General features: G+C 41.4%; 2 protein-coding genes and 1 pseudogene across 25 annotated transcripts in view; 2 read left to right on the forward strand and 1 right to left on the reverse strand.

Moving 5' to 3' along the window:
- Nucleotides 1–5656, forward strand: part of TASOR2 (transcription activation suppressor family member 2) — an 80253-nt gene extending 74597 nt beyond the window's left edge. For 22 of the 24 annotated variants that reach the window (XM_063669531.1, XM_063669521.1, XM_063669527.1 and 19 more), the window contains 4 exons: nt 797–902; nt 3200–3381; nt 4447–4561; nt 4940–5656. In XM_063669531.1, coding sequence (XP_063525601.1) covers nt 797–902; nt 3200–3381; nt 4447–4561; nt 4940–4943 — 407 coding nt within the window. In that variant the 3' untranslated portion in view covers nt 4944–5656. Of the gene's footprint in view, nt 1–796; nt 903–3199; nt 3382–4446; nt 4566–4939 lie in introns of those variants that run through there. The other 2 variants (XM_063669520.1, XM_063669523.1) reach the window with 1 other exon arrangement.
- Nucleotides 5657–7151: 1495 nt separating this feature from the next.
- Nucleotides 7152–20205, reverse strand: part of GDI2 (GDP dissociation inhibitor 2) — a 48259-nt gene continuing 35205 nt past the window's right edge. Inside the window, exons 7-11 of the mRNA XM_054437204.2 lie at nt 15799–15898; nt 10150–10321; nt 8439–8583; nt 8186–8240; nt 7152–8097 (exon numbers count right to left, since the gene is read on the reverse strand). Of these exons, the coding sequence (XP_054293179.1) occupies nt 7951–8097; nt 8186–8240; nt 8439–8583; nt 10150–10321; nt 15799–15898 (619 nt within the window). The 3' untranslated portion in view covers nt 7152–7950. The remainder of the gene's footprint in view (nt 8098–8185; nt 8241–8438; nt 8584–10149; nt 10322–15798; nt 15899–20205) is intronic.
- On the forward strand, nt 17981–18846 carry LOC129006907 (nuclear receptor-binding factor 2-like; annotated as a pseudogene).

Below are 20205 nucleotides of genomic sequence, written 5' to 3' on the forward strand. Positions count from 1 at the left end.
GCTTATTTAATCATCTACTTGAAAACTCATACTTTACTTCTCTCAGGGCACTTTATGTATAAAACCTGCCTCAGCTCTGATCACATTGGAAGTGATACCACCTCTAGATCAAAAGCAGCATGTACCTTAACCAGCGTGACTTCTACACAGAAACTGGGATTTTAAATATTTGTAGGCACACGTCTGTAATCCCAACACTTCGGGAGGCCAATGCAGGAGGATCCCTTGAGCTCAGGAGTTCAAGACCAGCCTAGGCAACATAGTGAGATCCCATTTCTACAAAAAATAAAAATACTAGCCAGCTGTGGTGGTGTGTGCCTGTAGTCCCAGCTAAGGAGGCTAAGGATGGAGGATTACTTGAGCCCAGGAGGTTGAGGCTATAGTGAGCTGAGATCATGCCACCACACTCCAGCCTGGGTGACAGCCGAAACCGTCTCAAAAAAAAAAAAGGATTCTGTATTTAGAAACTTTTGCCTCCCATTTCTCTACTGCAACTGGGCCTCCTGCTTCTCTTCTGTCACACAATTTGTACACAGAACTGTAGTTGCTGGTGACCACTCCACTGTGTTCGTGTCTACAGTTATCTCCCACCATAGTGTGAGCAGGTGGGACCAGGCTGAGGGGCTTGTGAGAGCAGGATGCTGCCCAACCACATAAGCAACAGTGATGGTGTGTACTCAACCATGGGTCTTAGTCTGTTTTTTACTTGTTTTACAAATAATAATCACTGGGCTTGGCATGAGCCAAAAGTACCTTAAACTTGTCATCTTCTCTTGCTACGTTTATTGTTTTGTAGTTCAACTGAAGGAAATTATCAAAATCCTGGAAAAACTAAATGGAAATGGAAGATGGAAGTGGTTGCTTCACTACAGGGAAAATAGAAAGCTAAAAGAAGATGAAAGGTAAGGACTTGCTCTGTGTATGGTTCCTCCCGCCCCACTGGGGAAGGAGAGAAACACCTCATGTTCCATGGGCTCTAGCGTAGTGCTGCAGTGGAATGGCCTTCATCAGTAAAGAGTGTGAGGGCTGCTGTCTCTGTATTCAATGAAGGAAGCTATGTGCTGTGACCGTAGCCAACAGTATGAGGCATGTACTTATCTAGACTAACAGAAGTAAGGGAGTCAAACTTAGCAGTCATGAAATGTCCATATTCTGTTTAAGCCCTACTACTACAAACTGTAAAAAATATATGGAACTTGCACCATTAATGCTTTTTTGGATACTTATAAGTTGCCACCATTTTAAGGAGAATGGAAAAATTAAGACCATAATCTATCCTTAATTCAATTGTACCCTAAAAGAAGAGGCTTATAAATATGCAGACTTCACTAAATCTAAAGCTGTAATTTATAAAAGAAAAAAATACATGTTTGATTCCTTGGCTGAAGAGAGCTGGGGCTGAGAGATTCCTCCACATTCTCACAAGCAGGACCAATTGGAAAAGCAGACCTGACAAGCCCTTGTGAAATGAGGATTTCAGGCACTGTTAGGTGCATCCATTATCTCATTCAGACTTCATCCCCAGGAGCTAGATAGCAAATCCTCACTTTTATAATGCAGAACTGAAGCAGAGTAGATAACAAACATGACCAAGGTCAAATAAGTAGTAAGTTTTGAAGCTGGGTTTCAATCCCAGAAAGACGAAACGACTGTTAGCTGCATGTGACCTTTGAGGAACAGAATCTCAGAACGCTTTTCTCTTGAAGTGGAGCTAGCAAAGGAGAGGAGGAGCACAGAGGTTTCCTTGGCAGGAAAGGAGGGTGCAAAGGCTTCACGCAGGTCAAGGGTATGACCATTCACAGTGGACTTCAGTAACCAGCACTTTAGGGGAAAAACGTCAACTTCGCTAAGTAGAGAAGCACATTTAAGGTTCTGACGTACCACAGCACACCTATAAAATAAGCATAAATTAATCTAGCACTTCTAGGGCTTTGGGTAGAGAAAGTCATGTCACTTGACGGGGATACAGCCTGAGAAACGTCGTAAGACGATTTTGTCTATGTGCAGACATAGAGTGTACTTACACAAACTGACATGACAGAGCCTACTCCTAGATTGCAAACCTGTACATGTGACTACTGAATACTGTAGGCAGATTTAACGCAACGGTGGTATCTGCGTGTCTAAACACAAAAAAGGTTCACTAAATTACAGTATTATAATTTTATGGGACCACCATTGTATATGTGGTCTGTCATTGACTGAAACATCATTATGTGGTACATGACCGTACTCACTGCTGTTGGCGCTGCAGTATGCTCTTCAAATTATACCACTCTGGCATTATGTAACAGGCGTTATGTATTATTGAGAACTCATTAGAAAACTCTTCATATCCTTTGACCTTTTGTGGAATTTACCCAGAATTCTAGGTGGTTATCAGTCATTGCAAAACCAACCTCAGTTCCATCTCTAGGAGGGAGATATGCAGACTACAGTTAAATATTTTAAAGTTTATACAAAATAATGCCCACCCAAAACTTACACAATAGAAGCATGTAGAAAGTTTCTATTCATAGAAAGAAGGACGGCATAAAAGCTGTTATCATATAACTATGTTCAGTATGATGTCATAAAAAAATGTATACAAGAAAAAGTGAAAGGAAATTAATTCATGATGTTAAGAGTGATTATCACTAGGATTATGGGAATGGGTGTGATTTGGGTTTTCTCCAACAAGCATGAGAATGTAAGTGATGAAGACTAGAGAGATAGAGTCAAGAGCAGAGACAGAGATGCTAAAAATTTAAACATACTGAGTTAACACATTTTCCTAGTAGTGATAGAATTTTCAGGGAAGCAAGAAACCAAGAAAATTCTGGCTGCTACCTAATTTTAATGAAGTTGGCGATTATCTGCCCACAAGGTGTGAGAAGCATAGATGTGCATTGCTCTACAAATATACAACGCAATAGGGCCCACTGGAAATTCATGAGAGGCTTGCCAAGCCACATGGCTTGATTAGTCGTAGGTAGATGCATTATATCCCTCTTAGAATGAGGCCCATGTTTCAAATCCACATTTACAAAAGGAGTAGGTACAGTTGTGATGTTTTGAGGCAACCAAAGTGTGTCATGAAAAAGAACGTCAAGAAGAAAGGCAGAGGAGCTCATGAGTTTGAATGGTTAAACTGAAGGCAAGAAACAGTCCTAAGAATAAAACTGAAAAATATTTTAACATGCCTATGTATCTTTCACAGAGTGGATTCAACTGCACATAAAAAGAACATAATGTTGAAGTCATTTCAGAGTGCAAATATCATTGAATTGCTTCATTATCACCAGTGTGACTCTCGATCATCAACAAAAGCAGAAATTCTGAAATGTTTGCTAAACCTGCAAATTCAGCACATTGATGCCAGGTTTGCTGTCCTCCTAACAGGTAATTCGCAGGCGCATTTTACTCAGTTAATGCCAAAATTGGTCAGCTCTAGGAATGTCCAAGTTAGATACCTGATGAAGAGTATCAGGTATCTAAATGGCTTGGCATCCCATGGATACCGGAATCACCCAAATCTGCTGATGCTGAAGCCCTTATATAAAATGTAGTATTTGCAGGTAACTACACAATCCTCCTATAGATGTAAGTCAGTTCTAGATTACTTACAATACTCAATACAGTATAAGTAGTTATACCGTATTATTTTTTAAATCAATACTGGGGCTGGGCGCAGTGGCTCACACCTGTAATCCCAGCACTTTGGGAAGCCGAGGCAGGCGGATCACTTGAGGTCAGGAGTTAGAGACCAGCCTGGCCAACATGGTGAAACCCCATCTCTACTATAAAAATACAAAAATTAGCCAGGTGTGGTGGTTCATGCCAGTAGTCCCAGCTACTCGAGAGGCCGAGGCAGGAGAATGGCTTGAACCCCAGAGGCAGAGGTTGCTTTTAAAAAAATTTGTGGGGCACCCAGGCACAGTGGCTCCCGCCTGTAATGCCAGCACTTTGGGAGGCTGAAGCAGGTGGATCACTGAGTCCAGGAATTTGAGGCCAGCCTGGGCAACTTAGCAAGACCTCATCTCTACAAAAGTTGGCAGGTGTGGTGATGTGTGCCTATAGTCCTAGCTACTCAGGGGGTTAAGGCAGAAGGATTGCTCAAGGCTGCAGTGAGGCGTCATCACACCACTGCACTGTAACCTGGGTGGCAGAACAAGACCCTATCTTTAAAAAAAAAAAAAAAAAAGTGTTAAGAAAATTTACGTAAAGAACCATAGTTACCATTTTTCAGGGATTTTTTTTTTCAGTACTTTCCCCACCACCCCCGATGGAGGCATCTATTTCCAAGGCTTCAAATCTTTTCTTAATTTGGAACCCAACACCTTTTCTCCCCCTACGCCCCACACGAGGAAGTTCCACAGATTTTTAAAAATAAAAAACCAGGTCCTGTTATATAAAAGTGCATTAATTATATTAACCAAAAGTTTTGTTTTGTTTTTTTTTTAACAGACAAGCCTACTATCCCCAGAGAAGTCTTTGAAAATAGTGGAATCCTTGTTACAGATGTAAATAACTTTATAGAAAACATAGAAAAAATAGCAGCTCCATTTAGGAGTAGCTATTGGTAAGAACACTTTTTATGTAACTTTCCCATGTGAGTTGGAGTTGTTGACGGCAAATATTGACATTTGTGTCTAAGGGAAACAGTTGGGAAACTGTTGTTTACATATTTCATGCTATAAATTTAAAGCGTTTAGGGGTGGAATTGCTATTTGGCATAAATAGGAATTCCTAAATTATCACTAAATGAAGTAACCATCTACTAAAATTACCTATTTTATCTAATGTGCATTTTCACTTGCTGTTAATTTGGATTGCCAGTACAGAACATAATGTAACCTTAGGATGCATAGGAGTTTTCCCCATTAGAGCATCCCGCTTATAAAATATTTCTTGTTCATATTATTTTAAGTAGTTCTTTATCAATTTTGTGTTTCTTCAGGTGACTCAACTACAGCCTACCTGGATATGGATGATGCCAATAAAAAATTAGTATTTTCCCTTTGGAAAACTTGTGAACATGTGAATACACATGTGAACAGTCATATTTGAAAAATCAATGTTCTACAACTTGGAAAGTTTTCATTTTTTATATTTTGCTGAAATATGTCACAGTGGCATTGTAGTTGTCTGTTAGCGTTGGGTTGCAGTGCTAGATATTGTTTTAAATTATTTTCATTTTAAACAAGATGCCTTCTAAGCTATTGAGCTTATTAAAAATAATTTTACAACGTTTACTTAGTTGGAGCAAAAATAAGTCTATTTTAACAAATAGCTTTGTTTTTGCATGCTAATGTCAGAAAGGCATACGATGCACATTATGCTCTGTTTTAAAGGTTTTACCACCCTTGTAAAAACTATAATCTTAAATGATTTTATTTGCTGTTATACAAACAACACTACATAAACTTAAAACATTTTTTCCTAAATGGTACAAATTTATAAACTATCATTTTTCACTTATGGTATCTGTAAATACTACACTACAAAAATCAGCTTTCTGAGAAAGAAATAATCATTTATTTATGATATTGAAAATTTCTACAGTAAAAACTCAAAACCAAGCAAAAAACATTTGTAAGATACATGGTATCTATTTGGAGCAAAGGTTTTTGTAACTAATTTGTTTCATTTTTTAAATAAAGACAACTAAAAATCATCTCTTTCTGCAGTGATTTTTATAGCAGAAGTTGACTTATCTGGAGTGTTCTAGCAATTTTTAGGCCATTTAGCAGAACAATAAGCTTCCAGAGGAAACCTACACTTCTATCCTTTGGGCCTGGCCTGTTCTGTTTCTGGGGTCTTTCCCCAGTCAAGTACACTGAGTAACAGGTTAAAGAATGTCAGTTTCACCTGGCCTTTACAGGGAACTTCTTTCAGAAGTCATTAAGTCGGCTTTTATTATTCCTAAACAAAAGAGCTTTATTTTCTCACGAGTAGGTTTTAGAGTTTTAATTGTTGACAATTTTTCAGTTACTAATAGAACCCCAATCATTTCATTTTATTTTTCCAAGGACAAGAATCTATTAAGGGAACTATTAACTATTCAGTACAGTGAATTACTTTCAAATTACTAAAGAAAAGGAAAGTGAGCAGTTATAAGCTGCCAAACACTATCTGCCTGAAATATGCACCTTTCAGGTTGGACCTAATAACATTCACCTCCCCTTGCTGAAAAGCCTTCCAACACCCACGAGGCCGTCTCAGTTTCCATGCTACCTTTTCTGTAACTCTACTAATAACCAAACCATATCATGTGTTCACCAAACTGAGTTATCCCAGTAACTACCATTATCATCTTTGTCTCCACTGGCCTGGCACACAAGGTATTCAGTAAATACGTTGAATGAAGAATATGAAGATGCATTTTTTTTTTTTTTTTCCACTTATTACTAACCCAGCTTGGGCCTTTGCATGGGAAGAGAAAAAGGCTTGCTGGGACTTCCGATAATTTTATCATACAGGTAAAGCAGTGGTTCACAACATCTGGAGACATTTTTGGTTGTCATTCTAGGATGGTGCTGTTGCCATCTAGTGTGTGGAGGCCAGGGATGCTGCTACAATCAACCCTACAATGCACAGGCAGGCCCCTTCAACACAGAATGATCCAGCCCAAAACATCAACTGTGGGAAGTCGAGAAGCTCCGTCATTCTGGCAATATGAATAACAATCTAAATCACCACCCTAGTTCCTTTAACACGTCATCTACCTTAGTCTGTCTCCTTCATACTCTGAAGAGTCAGTGTTTATTTGTGGTAAACAACAGCACCTGCCGTGAGGCTCATCACTGTCAGGGGAAAGGGCCTTATATGTAAACACTTTATTTCAACTACACGAAAACTATTTACTAAAGCACCTATTCTACCTGACAGTTCACTTACTCCCTTACAATTGCTGCTATAAGCAAAATCATTAAACACAATTTTTTCTGCACAAAGATTATCAGTCTAGTAATGGTACTGTGTCAAGAATAAAACTTGAGGTCTACTCACAGGGAAGCCAGACGACAGGACCTGCTGTGATCCTTCCAGATCAGAAGACACCCATGCTTTCCGCTGCTGAGCATTCTGACTGGCATTGACTCCAGTGCTACTAAAGGAAGCACGGCAGCTGTGACCCTTGCAATCAGGACACACAGACCAACACCGGGCAGTAGTTTCCAGAATTTGGCTTTATTTTGCAGTACAGAAATCATTTGGAGCCATTTTGAGACAGAAGTAGAGGCTCTGTCAAGTCAATACTGCATTGCAGCTTGGTCCACTGAAGAAGCCACACCTGAGATACAAAAGATGCGCTACACTTTACCCGCTTTATGTTCGCTTCCTCTCCCCTTCTCTCTCATCAACTTTATTAGGTTAAAACACCACATACAGGCTTTCTCCAAATGACTCCCTGTGTCTAGAGTTTGGTTAGAATTTTATGCCCACATAAACCAAATTTGTGGCTATTCTATTTGGGCCCTGCCATAACATTTGACATAATACAAAATATAAAGTCATAGGGAAAACTTCTGGATGCTGTCCCAAACCGTGGAATATTCAATTTAGAATCTCTTGAACCTCAAGAGGACAGATGGCACACAACCTGTATGGATCCAGCTCTTGAGCAGCATAAGCACATAGCTACACTGATTAAAAGATAAAAAAAAACTGTCTCAAGTTGTCTGTATCGGTATCCCAATGTTTGTTTAAAATTGATCCTTCACTAGGAAAAAAAAAAAAAAAGCCAGTTTGGTTGAATTGAACAGAACGTGGTAACTGCCAATGCTGAATAGCCACTCCATGAAAACAAGTTAATAATTAGAAAGATGAAGGGGGGAGTATTTACTGGCACAGCGCTCTTCATTCTCTCCATTTTCATTACAAAAGCAGGCCTTACAATATTGATTTCATTATCATATGCATTATTTGCCAAATTTTAAATGTGTCCTAATTAGATAACATGTACTGCTGTTAGTCTTCCCCATAGATGTCATTCTTCTTGCGCTTCATTTCCTCAAAGTCAAACTCTGACCCCGTCATCCTCTTATAGATGTTTTTAATGTCATCACACGTTGTCTCAAAATGAGTGGTGGCATCGTATGTGCGGGAAATAAAGATCTGAAAACAAAAATTACAAAAGCTTAAGACCATGGGGGGATGTCTTCCAGTGAAACCTGCCCATATCCTTTCACACTTCTATACTCACCTGGCTTTCTGTTCCCAAGTCTTTCGGTACCAGGAGGTCACTGATGCTAACAAATCTGGAGGGAGAGAGAATTCAATCAGGTGAGCTGGTCCCACACCTGACCATGGCTCTGCCTGACATCAACTGAGAGGTACAGATGAATCCCACAGAGCAGCCAGCGGCTACCTGCCTTGCCCTCACATTCGTCCCACCGTGGAGCCACAATCAAAGGCCTCAGTTTGCATCTCGGCAGATACAAAAGAACACAACTCACTTCTGTTCAATTGGTTCCAAGAGCTCCAAAGCTGGTCTGATTTCCTTCTCGGGCTCCTTGGTTTCCACAGTTGTACTAACTATGGCAATGTACTTCCCTTGTGCTGCTACATTGTGCGCAAAGGAGATCATGCAGACGTAGATATCTAGAAACAAATGATACCAGCTCACTGCCTCAAGTGTCTCCATCTGGGACCCAACACACTCAGGTATCACCCATATGTCATGAGGTGTGAATTAAAATTACTCCCAATAGGCAAGATCTTCTACACTTAAGTTCTAAACAGTGACAAGTTGGATGTAAAGTACACAGATATTTAACAATAGGAATTTCTTTTAACCTACTAGAGATTAAGAATTTAAGTGGTAGCGAACTGCTGAACTCTGGAATGAGACATCTTAACAGCTCTGTCATACCTAACTAAAAAACCTGCCAAACCATATTAACTATTCTGGGAGATTCTTCCATTCTGGACCTTGCATTTAGAAAGGTTCTGAATGGCTAAGAAAGGATGTACTTAGTACTGATGTCCTCATTTTCTTATTAAAGTACTGTAAAACTGCAGGATCCACATAAACCACTTTTGAGTTGGCATAACTGGATAGAATTCTCGATTAGACTTGGTCTGTATACCACTCATCCAGTTAACTGTGTAATTTCCAGGATAGAAAATCATTTGGATAGGCGAGCATTCAAAGGCAAAAAAAAAACTATGGGACCTCCTTTATTCTTTTTAGACTTGCAAGGAACCAGGACCTGCCTGGGAACCTTGTGGAAGTCCAGTCTCTTTGTTCTACAGATCTTTTGTGATTGGTTTTTTTGTGTGTTTTAACAGTCTGGCTCTGTCACCCAGGTTGGAGGCAGGGATGCAATCACAGCTTACAGTAACCTCAAACTCCTGAGCTCAAGTGATCCTCTCCCACCGCAGCCTCCCAAGTAGCTAGGACTACAGGTGTGTGCCACCACGCCTAGCCGTTTTTTTTGTTTGTTTGTTTTTTGTTTTTGTAGAGACGAGCTCTCACTATGTTACCCAGGCTGGTCTTGAACCCCTGGCCTCAAGCAAGCCTCCTGCCTTGGCCTCCCATGATTTCATTTCTTATATGGGGGAAAAAAAAATCTAATACAGATAGCTCTTACCTGTCCCATAAAGCCTGATTACCCTTTTTAAGCTGAATTTTAGATAAATAAGAAGATTTGGGGTTTCTAGTTGAAAGGAAAATGGTAACATCGAAGGGTTACAAACAACTGGCTAAGACAAATAAGTTAGGACTTGCAATTTTAGAGCCATGTCTTGATCACAGAAATGAAAGGTGGACACTGCTAGAATCAAATGTAAGTACTAAGATTACAAATAAGGACACATAAGCAGCTATGTCATTAGCTCAAGAATATACTCGGGTCAGTTAACTATTAAGCATAAACCTCCACAGGAACCTCCTGTTAGTTAGAGCTGGGAGACCCAGGATTCACCAAGCCCAGTCTGTTCATTCTACAGGTGATGGACACAAGTCCAAGGCTGGCTCCGAGTCGAATCTGTCCGCATCAACACAATGCTGCCGGACCGGGAGGAGGTACAAAGATTTTTTTCCCCCATATGTAAACCAAAGTCTGTTCACTAATACAGCATACAAAATTAGGAATTTGGGATAAAACATAAAGCAAATTATATCTTACAAAATTCTACTAACATCCGCTGGTCTTCAAACCTCACCTGACTTTCGATTGACTTGGTTCTGTGGAATAATGATCTGGCAGGAGTTGGCGTCATTGGTGTTCTTGATGGGGTGGCTGAGGATGCAAATAACTCTGATCACCTGGCCCACTTTTTCTACCCGATCTTTTACATAGCTGGGGTCACAGATGAGCTGCTTACAGCGAGCAATCTATAACAAAGCATTTAAGAAGACACTGAAGCTGACAAGGATATAGGGAAACACATCCCATGTTCATAGTTTGGAAAACTTAGTATTGTTAAGATATCAAAAACCATCCTAAAGTTCATATTGGTTCCCAAGGGATTGAATTCTGGAACAACCAAAACAATCTTAAAAGAAGAACAGCAAAGCTGGAGGACTCACTCCCTAAAAAGCTACAGTGATCAATTCAGTGTGGTGCTGGCATAATGACAAACACATGGACCAATGAAACAAGAAGAGAGCCAGAAATAAACCCTCACATCCACAGTACAGTGATTTTTGACAAAGTTGCAAAGACCATTCAATGAGGGAAAAAAAGTCATTTCAACAAACCGTCCTGGGAAAACTATCCACATGCAAAAGAATGAAGTTGGACCCTACCTGACACCATCCACAAAAACTAACTCAAAATGGAACAAAGACCTAAATGTAGTATCTAAAGCTATAAAACTCTTAGGAGAAAACAGTGCAAAAGCTTCATGACATTGGAGTTGGCAGTAATTCCTTATATCTAAAACCAAAGACACAGGCAACAAAGGAAAGAATTCATGAAAACAGGATTTCATGAAAATTTTAAAAGTCTTGTGCATAGCCAGGCATGGTGGCATGTGCCTGTAACCCCAGCTACTTGGGAGGCTGAGGCAGGAGAATTGCTTGAGCCCAAGACTTTGAGTCCAGCTTGGGCAACACACAGCAAGACACTGTCTCTTTTAAAAAAACAACAAAAAAAATTTTGCATCAGAAGACACTAATCAAGAGTTGAGGCAACTCACAGAATGAGAGAAAATATCTGCAAATAAGGGATTAATATCCACAATGTATCAACAACTCCTAAAACAACAAAAAAAACCCTGATTCAAAAATGATCAAAGGGATGGGCACGGTGGCTCACGTCTGTAATCCCAGCACTTTGGGAGGCCGAGACAGGCGGATCACCAGAGGTCAGGAGTTGGAGACCAGCCTGACCAACATGGAGAAACCCTGTCTCTACTAAAAATACAAAATTAGCTGGGCATGGTGGCGCACGCCTGTAGTCCCAGCTACTCGGGAGGCTGAGGCAGGAGAATCGCTTGAATCTGGGAGATGGAGGTTGTGGTAAGCCGAGATCACGCCATTGCACTCCAGCCTGGGCAATGAGCAAAACTCCGTCTCAAAAGAAGAAAAAAAAAAATTGAAGGACTTGAATAGACATTTTTCCAAAGAAGATAGGTAAGTGGCCAATAAGCACATGCAAAGATGTTCAACATCACTAATCATAACTTCAGTGAGCTACTACCTCACAACCATTAAGATTGCTACTATCAAACAAAACAAAGTGTCAAGGATATGGAGAAACTGGAACTTCTTGTGCACTACTGACAGGAATGTAAAATGGTCCAGCCACCATGGAAAATGGTATGGCAATTTCTCAAACATTAAAAACAGAATTACAATATGATCTAGCAATTCCACTTCTGGGTACACACCCAAAAGAACTAAATGCATGGTCTTGATGAGACATTTGTACACCCATTTTCAGAGTAGCATTATTCACAACACATTCACAAAAACATGGAAGCAATCCAGGTATCCATCAAAGGATGAACGGATAAGCAAACTATGGTCTATCTATCCATACACTGGAATATTATTCAGCCTTAAAAAGGAAATTCTGACACATGCTACAACACAGATGAACCATGAAGACATCATGCTAAGTGAAATAAACTAGTCACAGAAAGACAAATACTATATATTATTCCGTTTATATAAAATATAGTAGTTAAAATCATAGAGAAAGAAAATAGAATGGTGCTTGCCAGGGGCTAGAAGCAGAGAATGAGGAGTTACTACTTAATTGGTAGTTTCCTTTAGAAGAGGAAAAGTGAGCGCGGGCACAGTGGCTCACACCTATAAAATCCCAGCACTTTGGGAGGCCAAGGTGGGTGGATCATTTGAGGTTAGGAGTTCAAGACCAGCCTGGCCAACATGGGGAAACCCCATCTCTACTAAAAATACAAAAACTAGCCGGGCGTGGTGGTACGCATCTATAATCCCAGCTACTTGGGGAGGCTGAGGCAGGAGAATCACTTGAATACGGGAGGCAGAGATTGCAGTGAGCCAAGATCATGCCACTTGCACTCCAGCTTGGGCAACAGAGTGAGACTCCATCTCAAAAAAAAAAAAGAAGAGGAAAAGTGTTATGGAGATGAATGGTGGTTGTGGTGGTTGTATAACGATGTGAATATATTTAATACCACTGAACTGTACATTTAACAATGGTTAAGATGGTAAATTCTGGCCGGGCGCAGTGGCTGACGCCTGTAATCCCAGCACTTTGGGAGGCTGAGGCAGGCGGATCACCTGAGGTCAGGAGTTTGAGACCAGCCTGGCCAACCTGGTGAAACCCCATCTCTACTAAAAATGCAAAAATTAGCTGGGTGTGGTGGCGGGCACCTGTAATCCCAGTTACTCAGGAGGCTGAGGCAGGAGAATTGCTTGAACCTAGGAGGCAGAGGTTGCAGTGAGCCAAGATGGCGCCACTGTACTCCAGCCTGGGCAACAAAGTGAGACTGTCTCAAAAAGAAAAAAAAAAGATGGTAAATTTTATGCCTCCTTTATCACCAAAAAAAAAAAAAAAAATTGGAGGGAAAAAGACTAATATTCAGTGTCTATAATGTTTTAAACAGTATATTAATGTAATTTTCCCTTGAATATAATCTGTTATCTTTATAATGTAATGAATACAAAAGTCGAGGTAATTACTGAACTGTCGGTAACTACTGAAACTAGCTTTGCCAATTGTCCCTACTATTTTCTCCTGGAACAGATATATGAACTGTAAATCCTACTCAAATACTAGGAAAACTGTGTTGCACAGTATTCAGAAGTATAAGTTTTAGAATTGGGCAGATCAGGGTTCAAATCCTGGCTCTACCTAACCTCAAAGGATTGTTGTTAGGACTAAAATTCAGCCATGTCCAACCCCTTGAATGCAAGGACATTTTTGCTTACTTGTGGTGGCAGATATCACAAAATTATGCACAGACCCTTTTTCCAGCTATCATTACTGTTAGCATATTTTATGTGTGGCCCAAGACAATTATTCTTCTTCCAATGTGGCCCAGGGAAGCCAAAAGGCTGGACATTAGTGAACTAAATGAAAGGGTGTAAAAAAGTCTGTCATTATAGGTGGGTGTCCTGACAAAAAATAAATGCTCAGTAAATGTACTCTACATAGACTAAAATCCTTATCATCTTAAGGCTATGCTTCCTAAGAAAAACTTGAATTGCAAGATAAATGTATTATAGCCTCCTTCCCTTTCATATCAAAGCCCTGAAGTTTCAGAAACACAAAGAATGAAACAAAAGAAAAATATAGAATAAAAATAACTTTGAGAAGACAGATTAAAACATTTATCCCTGGCCGAGCGCGGTGGCTCACACCTGTAATCCCAGCACTTTGGGAGGCCGAGGCAGGCAGATCACGAGGTCAAGAAACTCAGATCAGCCTGGCCAACATGGTGAAACCCCGTCTCTACTAAAAATATAAAAATTAGCTGGGCATGGTGGCACGTGCCTGCAGTCCCAGCTACTTGGGAGGCTGAGGCAGGAGAATCGCTTGAACCCGGGAGGCAGAAGTTGCAGTAGCCAAGATCGCGCCACTGCACTCCAGCCTGGCGACTGAGAAGAAAAAAAAAAACACTATTTATCTCTAGCTCCTAAACAACTATTATGCTGAAAGTACAAGCAGTGTTACTGTCCCTGATGAAGATCTTCCAGTGGAACACGATGTGGAGATGGAAGACAGTGATACTGATGACCCCAACCCCACAAAGGTGGCTGAGTGAAGTCTGTTTGGACCTGGATGGTAAACAGTGCTATCTGTGCTGATATGCCTGAGAATTAAGTTACCATTAACAAAACCTAGTAATGTACACATGTCAAACAAAATATGACTTCTTTTGTGCTTTGTAACTTCATTTAAAGCAGATAAGCCAATCACACTAGGACAGTCAAGATGAAATGGGGTTATAAAGCAGTTGCCTAAAATATATGTTCGAAAGACCCAATTAAGTAACAGTCTAGAAGGCCAGGCACAGTGGCTCATGGCTGTAATCCCAACACTTTGGGAGGCTGAGACGGGCGGATCACTTGGGGCTGGGAGTTCGAGACCAGCCTGGCCTACATGGTGAAACCCCATCTCTACTAAAAATACATAAATCAGCCAGGCACGGTGGCATGCATCTGTAATTCCAGCTACTCAGGAGGCTGAGGTAGGAGAATCACTTGAACCTGGAAAGTGGAGGTTGAAGTGAGCTGAGATCACACCACTGCACTCCAGCCTTGGCGACAGAGCAAAACAATTTGACGTCTCAAATAAATAAATAAATAAATAATATTTTAGTAGATAAAACATACACATCTAACATCACCCAGCACAAGAATTTACATCCTCACATGTTATAACGACTGAGGGCTGTGGGTGCGGAACACCTTGATTCCAATTCTACCTCAGCCATTCATTAAATTGTATGCCCTTGTAGATGTTTCTTAATTTAAGCCTCCAGGTATAACCTGGACATAATACCCGCCTCTTAGGATCCTTGTAAGGAATAAATGAGTTTGAAAATGTGCTTCACAAATTATTATCAGGCTTTTTTTGCCCTAAGTCAGTCCTCTATTTTCTCTCCCTTACTCATTGTCCCCTTACACCAGCTACCAAACTCTGATCTCAAACTTTCATTTCCAGTGAGACCTAAACAATTGAAGATGCCCCCACCCCACCACCCAGGAGGCTGCTACATTCCCACACAGCTTAATGTTAAAAAGATAAAGCTTAGATTTTTAGAATTCCAGTGAGACAGTAAAGCAGTGCACTTTGAAGTGCATCCTCTACTGCAAGAACTGTTGCAGATAATAAGTGTCAAATGGCAGAAGAATTAATTCATATGGTGATAAAGGGAAACGATCTTTTTTTTCTTGTAATTATTTTTTCAGCAGCATCCACATCACCTAAGAGGTTTCAAGAAAATGCAGAGCCTTCTCAGACCTACTGATTAGAACATGCACTAGAACCAGATTAATGATGCTTTATATATAATTCAAATTTGAGAAACGCTGCTCAAAACCCCACCCATGTAGGTGGCCAGCAAGTACAGTTCAATTTAAATGAAAATTTGGGAGACAGGCACAACCCAAACTCTATAAATACAGAATACTTACTATTTAGAGCTCACCCATAATGCATATTTCAATATTAAAATAATCAACAACTGACAACAAAAAAGATGCTTTTAAAACAAAGCACAGCAACTGTAATTAGTCCTTAGTCACAATAAATACTAACTTCCCATACAGAAATCATATGCGTCAGTATCCACACCAAAATCAATATTCAGAATACACAATTTTCTTCACAAGAACATAGTATTTTTTTTTTTTTCATTTTAAAAGCTACTTACTTCTCCTTCAGATTTTACACCAATTACTTTTCCATTCTGCACAATGATTTCTTCAATGGGTTTATTCAGCATATAGGTACCTCCATAAATAGCACTTAGCCTGGAAAATTTTTAAAATCCCAATTAATAATATATAGTCATTTCAACTCCTAAAGTCCCCTTCCTTAGATCTTAATGAGTTATAGACAATATACATTTGTTCAATTTCCTTCTAGAAAGATGTCAGCTTAGAAGTGATTAAAGCATGAAAACAGAGTCAAAAAACACAAACTGATAATCGCAGTTATAAATACCAAGTCAAAAAAAAAAATCACTAACCAGGCACTTGTCTTTCAAGCTGCCCACCTGGCCCTCCTCCAAGTGTACTTTCTTTCCTTCCTTTCATTCCTGCTCTAAAGCTTTTCAATAAATGTCCACTCCTGCTCCAAAACTTGCCTCAGTCTCTCCTTCTACCTTATGCCCCCTTGGTCATTCTTTCTTCTGAGGAGAAAAGAATTGAGGTTGCTGCAGACCCGTACGGATTCATCTCAGCACGGTAACATATTTTGGTGCCTGTGACTCGGATACCTTCCACCAGTAACACATTTGGTACTGTGTGAGTCGGATACATTTCCTAGTAGTAAGAGACCTCTACACCTCATTTTCTTTGGCTGGAGGCATTCAACCCCCATACACGGTTTTCTTCTCCCCTTTCCACTCTCCCGCTTGCTAACCAACCACCAGAACAGTTCCTCTCGGCCGCAGCGGCTCTGCATCCACAGCTTATCCCTCCGCTCACCCTGATGGATGGCTCTTCGGGGTCCACACTGAGCAGACCTGAGACGCTAATGGCCCTCCTGGACAGGAGGCTCGCGAGTGTGGTGAGGCTAATGCCTGAAGCCATGCGATGTCTGGGTTTTACTCTGCTTCTTCAACTAAAATCGGTTCTTTCCCAAAAACCCCCACTGTCTATTCTCCCGTTTTTCCTTGTGTGTGTGTTCTAAAATGGCCTTGTGCAGTCGCGGGACTATCCACGTCAGAGGCAAATCTGCCATTTCTCTGGATTCACATCCAGGGGAAGGGGAAGGGGAAGGGCAAGGGCAAGGGCAAGGCCAAGGCCAAGGGAAGGGCTGACCAGTAATAGCTATATTAGTCTAATCCTCTGGCATATAAATAAAACTATGGACTTAAAACACTATCAGAAGGAACTGAAGGCAGTGGTTCACGCCTAATGCCACCACTTTGGGAGGCCAAGGCCAGCAGATGGCTTGAACGCAGGAGTTTAAGACCAGCCTTGGCAACATGCTGAAACCCTGTTTCTACAAAAAATACAAAAATTAACCAGGCACGGTGGCACTCATCTGCAGTCCCAGCTACCCGGAATGCTGAAGTGGCAACATCACTTGAGCCTGAGAGGTCGAGGCTGCAGAAAGCCGTGATCACACCACTGCACTCCAGCCCGGGTAACAAAGCAAAATGCTGTCTCAAAAAAAGACAGTAATAAAGGGGGAAAAAAGGCAGCACTGGAGAATGACTTAAAGCAGCAAAAACCAGAGACTGAAGAAACTCTTGAAAGGAACCAAGTGGGTGAGAGCTTTATGTAGTTTATATGGTTTTCCCCTCAGGCAGCAACTTCCCTAGTCCTTGCAACATGGCACAGCTACAACAGAAGCACAATGCCTGCAGTCCTATTGATTTGAGATGTGACAGAATTTGGGGCAGCCAGAGGAGATGAAAATTGTAGGGGAAAATTTCACAAAAGAGGGAGCCTCAAAAGAAGGAGCCAACAAATCTATGATAAAATCTCTTCAAATCCTTAACTACCTCCAGAAGTGCTCACACAGGAGGGAGAAACCAAGGGATCCACCAGAAATAAACAGCTGAAAGGCTCAAAGAGGTTAGCAGAGATTATAGAGGAAGGGCAGAAGAAAAAATGTGTTTGAAGTTTAAAATTGCCATGTTCAAAGGAGCTTGCTTACTCCTGAGGAGTAACGTTTAAGAATCAGCAAAGGCCACTTGCGCGTGTGACGTCATGGCACCGTGCGTGGCAGCAGCAGCAGTGCAGGTGACAGGCCTGTGGAGCAGTGCTGGAGGAGGGAAGTGGTGAGGTTGTTGCTCCCTCTGCGCCCCACTGCTGGTTCTTGGGGCGCAGAGAGGGGCCGCAGTCTCTGCGGCTGCACCGCGCTTCCCTGCAGTCCCCTCCATGTTCCCCTGCGCCACTGCTCCCCATCCTAAGGCTGCCGCTTACCCCGGGGTCTATGGAAATAATGGATCCCTCAACCTGGCTCATCAACAGAGCAGATGAACAGACCATTTATCAGCAACTACAAAGAAGCTATTTCTTGTCACAAAAAGGCTGCGGCACATCCTTCAGAAGCCGTGAAGCTGACACAGTCTGAGCAGGCTCATTTTTCACTGGAATTGCAAAGGGATAGGAAACAGCGCCTCCTCATCCAAGACAGGTGGAAAAGGGCCCAGCGTGAAGAAAGATTGAAAGCCCAGCAGAACACAGGATGTAGCTGCCCATCTCACAAACCCTCTGCTGAGAATGCAAGAGGGCCAGAGCCCCCTTTCTCAGAAGTACAGCCCTTTCACAGAGAAATGCCTGCCTGAGATTCAAGGGATCTGTGACAGGGATCCATACACGCTACTATTTTTACTTCAGCAAAAGAGTGAGCCAGCAGAGCCACGTATTAGAAGCTAAAGGCTCGAAAGATAAAACAATTATAGAGGAGCAGATTTGAAGAGGCATGTAGAATTCCTTGTGGCTGAGAATGAAAGATTAAGGAAAGAAAATAAACAACTAAAGGCTGAAAAGGGCAGACTTCTAAATGGTCCAATAGAAAAGGAGCTGGATGTAGATGCTGATTTTGTAGAAAACTCAAGAGTTATGGAGCTTGCCGCCACATTCAGAAACTGCTACAGCCTCTTTAACCTGGCAGAAGTTTGCAGCAAATACCAGGAAAGCCAAGGACATTCCAATCCCCAATCTTCCTCCCTTGGATTTTCCATCTCCAGAACTTCCCCTTATGGAGCTGAGATATTCTGAAAGGATTTATGAATAATTAAAATGGAAGTCCATAGAAGAGGGGAGAAGAGGAAATAATGCGATAACAGTTAATCCAGCAACAAAATTAAAAGGGAAAACCACATAGAAGGGTAATCCCGGAAATGCTTCATCTAGCGGACTGTGGGAGAAGAGGCATTGCCAGGACTTGGCAAACAGTCACTGTGAAATGTATCTGATTCACTGACCCGAGCTAATGATTCCAACTTAGTACACACTAAACTCATGGAGGTTCAGTTTCTCCAGATACAAACCAAATGGCTACGTAGAATAATTTTTTCAAGCAACAATTACTTTTCTTGTCTTCAGGGTTAAAATGCATAAAAGTTGTGCCAGGCACAGTGGCTCACGCCTGTAATCCCAGCACTTTGAAAGGCTGAGGCGGGTAGATCACTTGAGGTCAGGAGTTCAAGACCAGCCTGGCCAACATGGTGAAACACTGTCTCTACAAAAAATACAAAAATTAGCCAGGCATGATGGCAGGTGCCTGAAATCCCAGCTACTCAGGAGGCTGAAGTGAGAGAATCGCTTGAACCCGGGAGGCGGAGGTTGCAGTGACCCAAGATCATGCCATTGCACTCCAGCCTGGGTGATAGAGCAAGACTCCATCTCAAAACAGTCACTTCTCAAAAGAAGACATTTATGCAGCCAAGAAACATGAAAAAAAGCTCATCATCACTGGTCATTAGAGAAATACAAATCAAAACCACAAAATCACGTGAGAAACCGTCTCACGCCAGCTGGAATGGTGATCGTTAAAAAGTCAGGAAACAGCAGATGCTGGAGAGGATGTGGAGAAATAGGAATACTTTTACACTGTTGGTGGGAGTGTAAATTAGTTCAACCACTGTGGAAGACAGTGTGGCGATTCCTCAAGGATCTAGAACCAGAAATACCATTTGACCCAGCAATCCCATTACTGGGTATATACCCAAAGGATTATAAATCATTCTACTATAAGCACACATGCACACGTATGTTTATTGCAGCACTGTTCACAATAGCAAAGACTTGGAACCAACCCAAATGTCCATCAACGATAGACTGGATAAAGAAAGTGTGGCACATATACACCATGGAATACTATGCGGCCATAAAAAAGGATGAGTTCATGCCCTTTGCAGGGACATGGATGAAGCTGGAAACCATCATTCTCAGTTAACTAACACAGGAACAGAAAACCAAACACCACATGTTCTCATTCATAAGTGGGAGCTGAACAATAAGAACACATGGACACAGGGAGAGGAACATCACACACCGGGGCCTGTCAGGGGATGGGGGCTAGGGAGGGATAGCATTAGAAGTACCTAATATAGATGATGGGTTGATGAGCACAGCAAAACACCATGGCACGTGTA

The sequence above is a fragment of the Pongo pygmaeus genome, chromosome 8, assembly GCF_028885625.2.
Source record: "Pongo pygmaeus isolate AG05252 chromosome 8, NHGRI_mPonPyg2-v2.0_pri, whole genome shotgun sequence".
Lineage (NCBI taxonomy): Eukaryota > Metazoa > Chordata > Mammalia > Primates > Hominidae > Pongo > Pongo pygmaeus.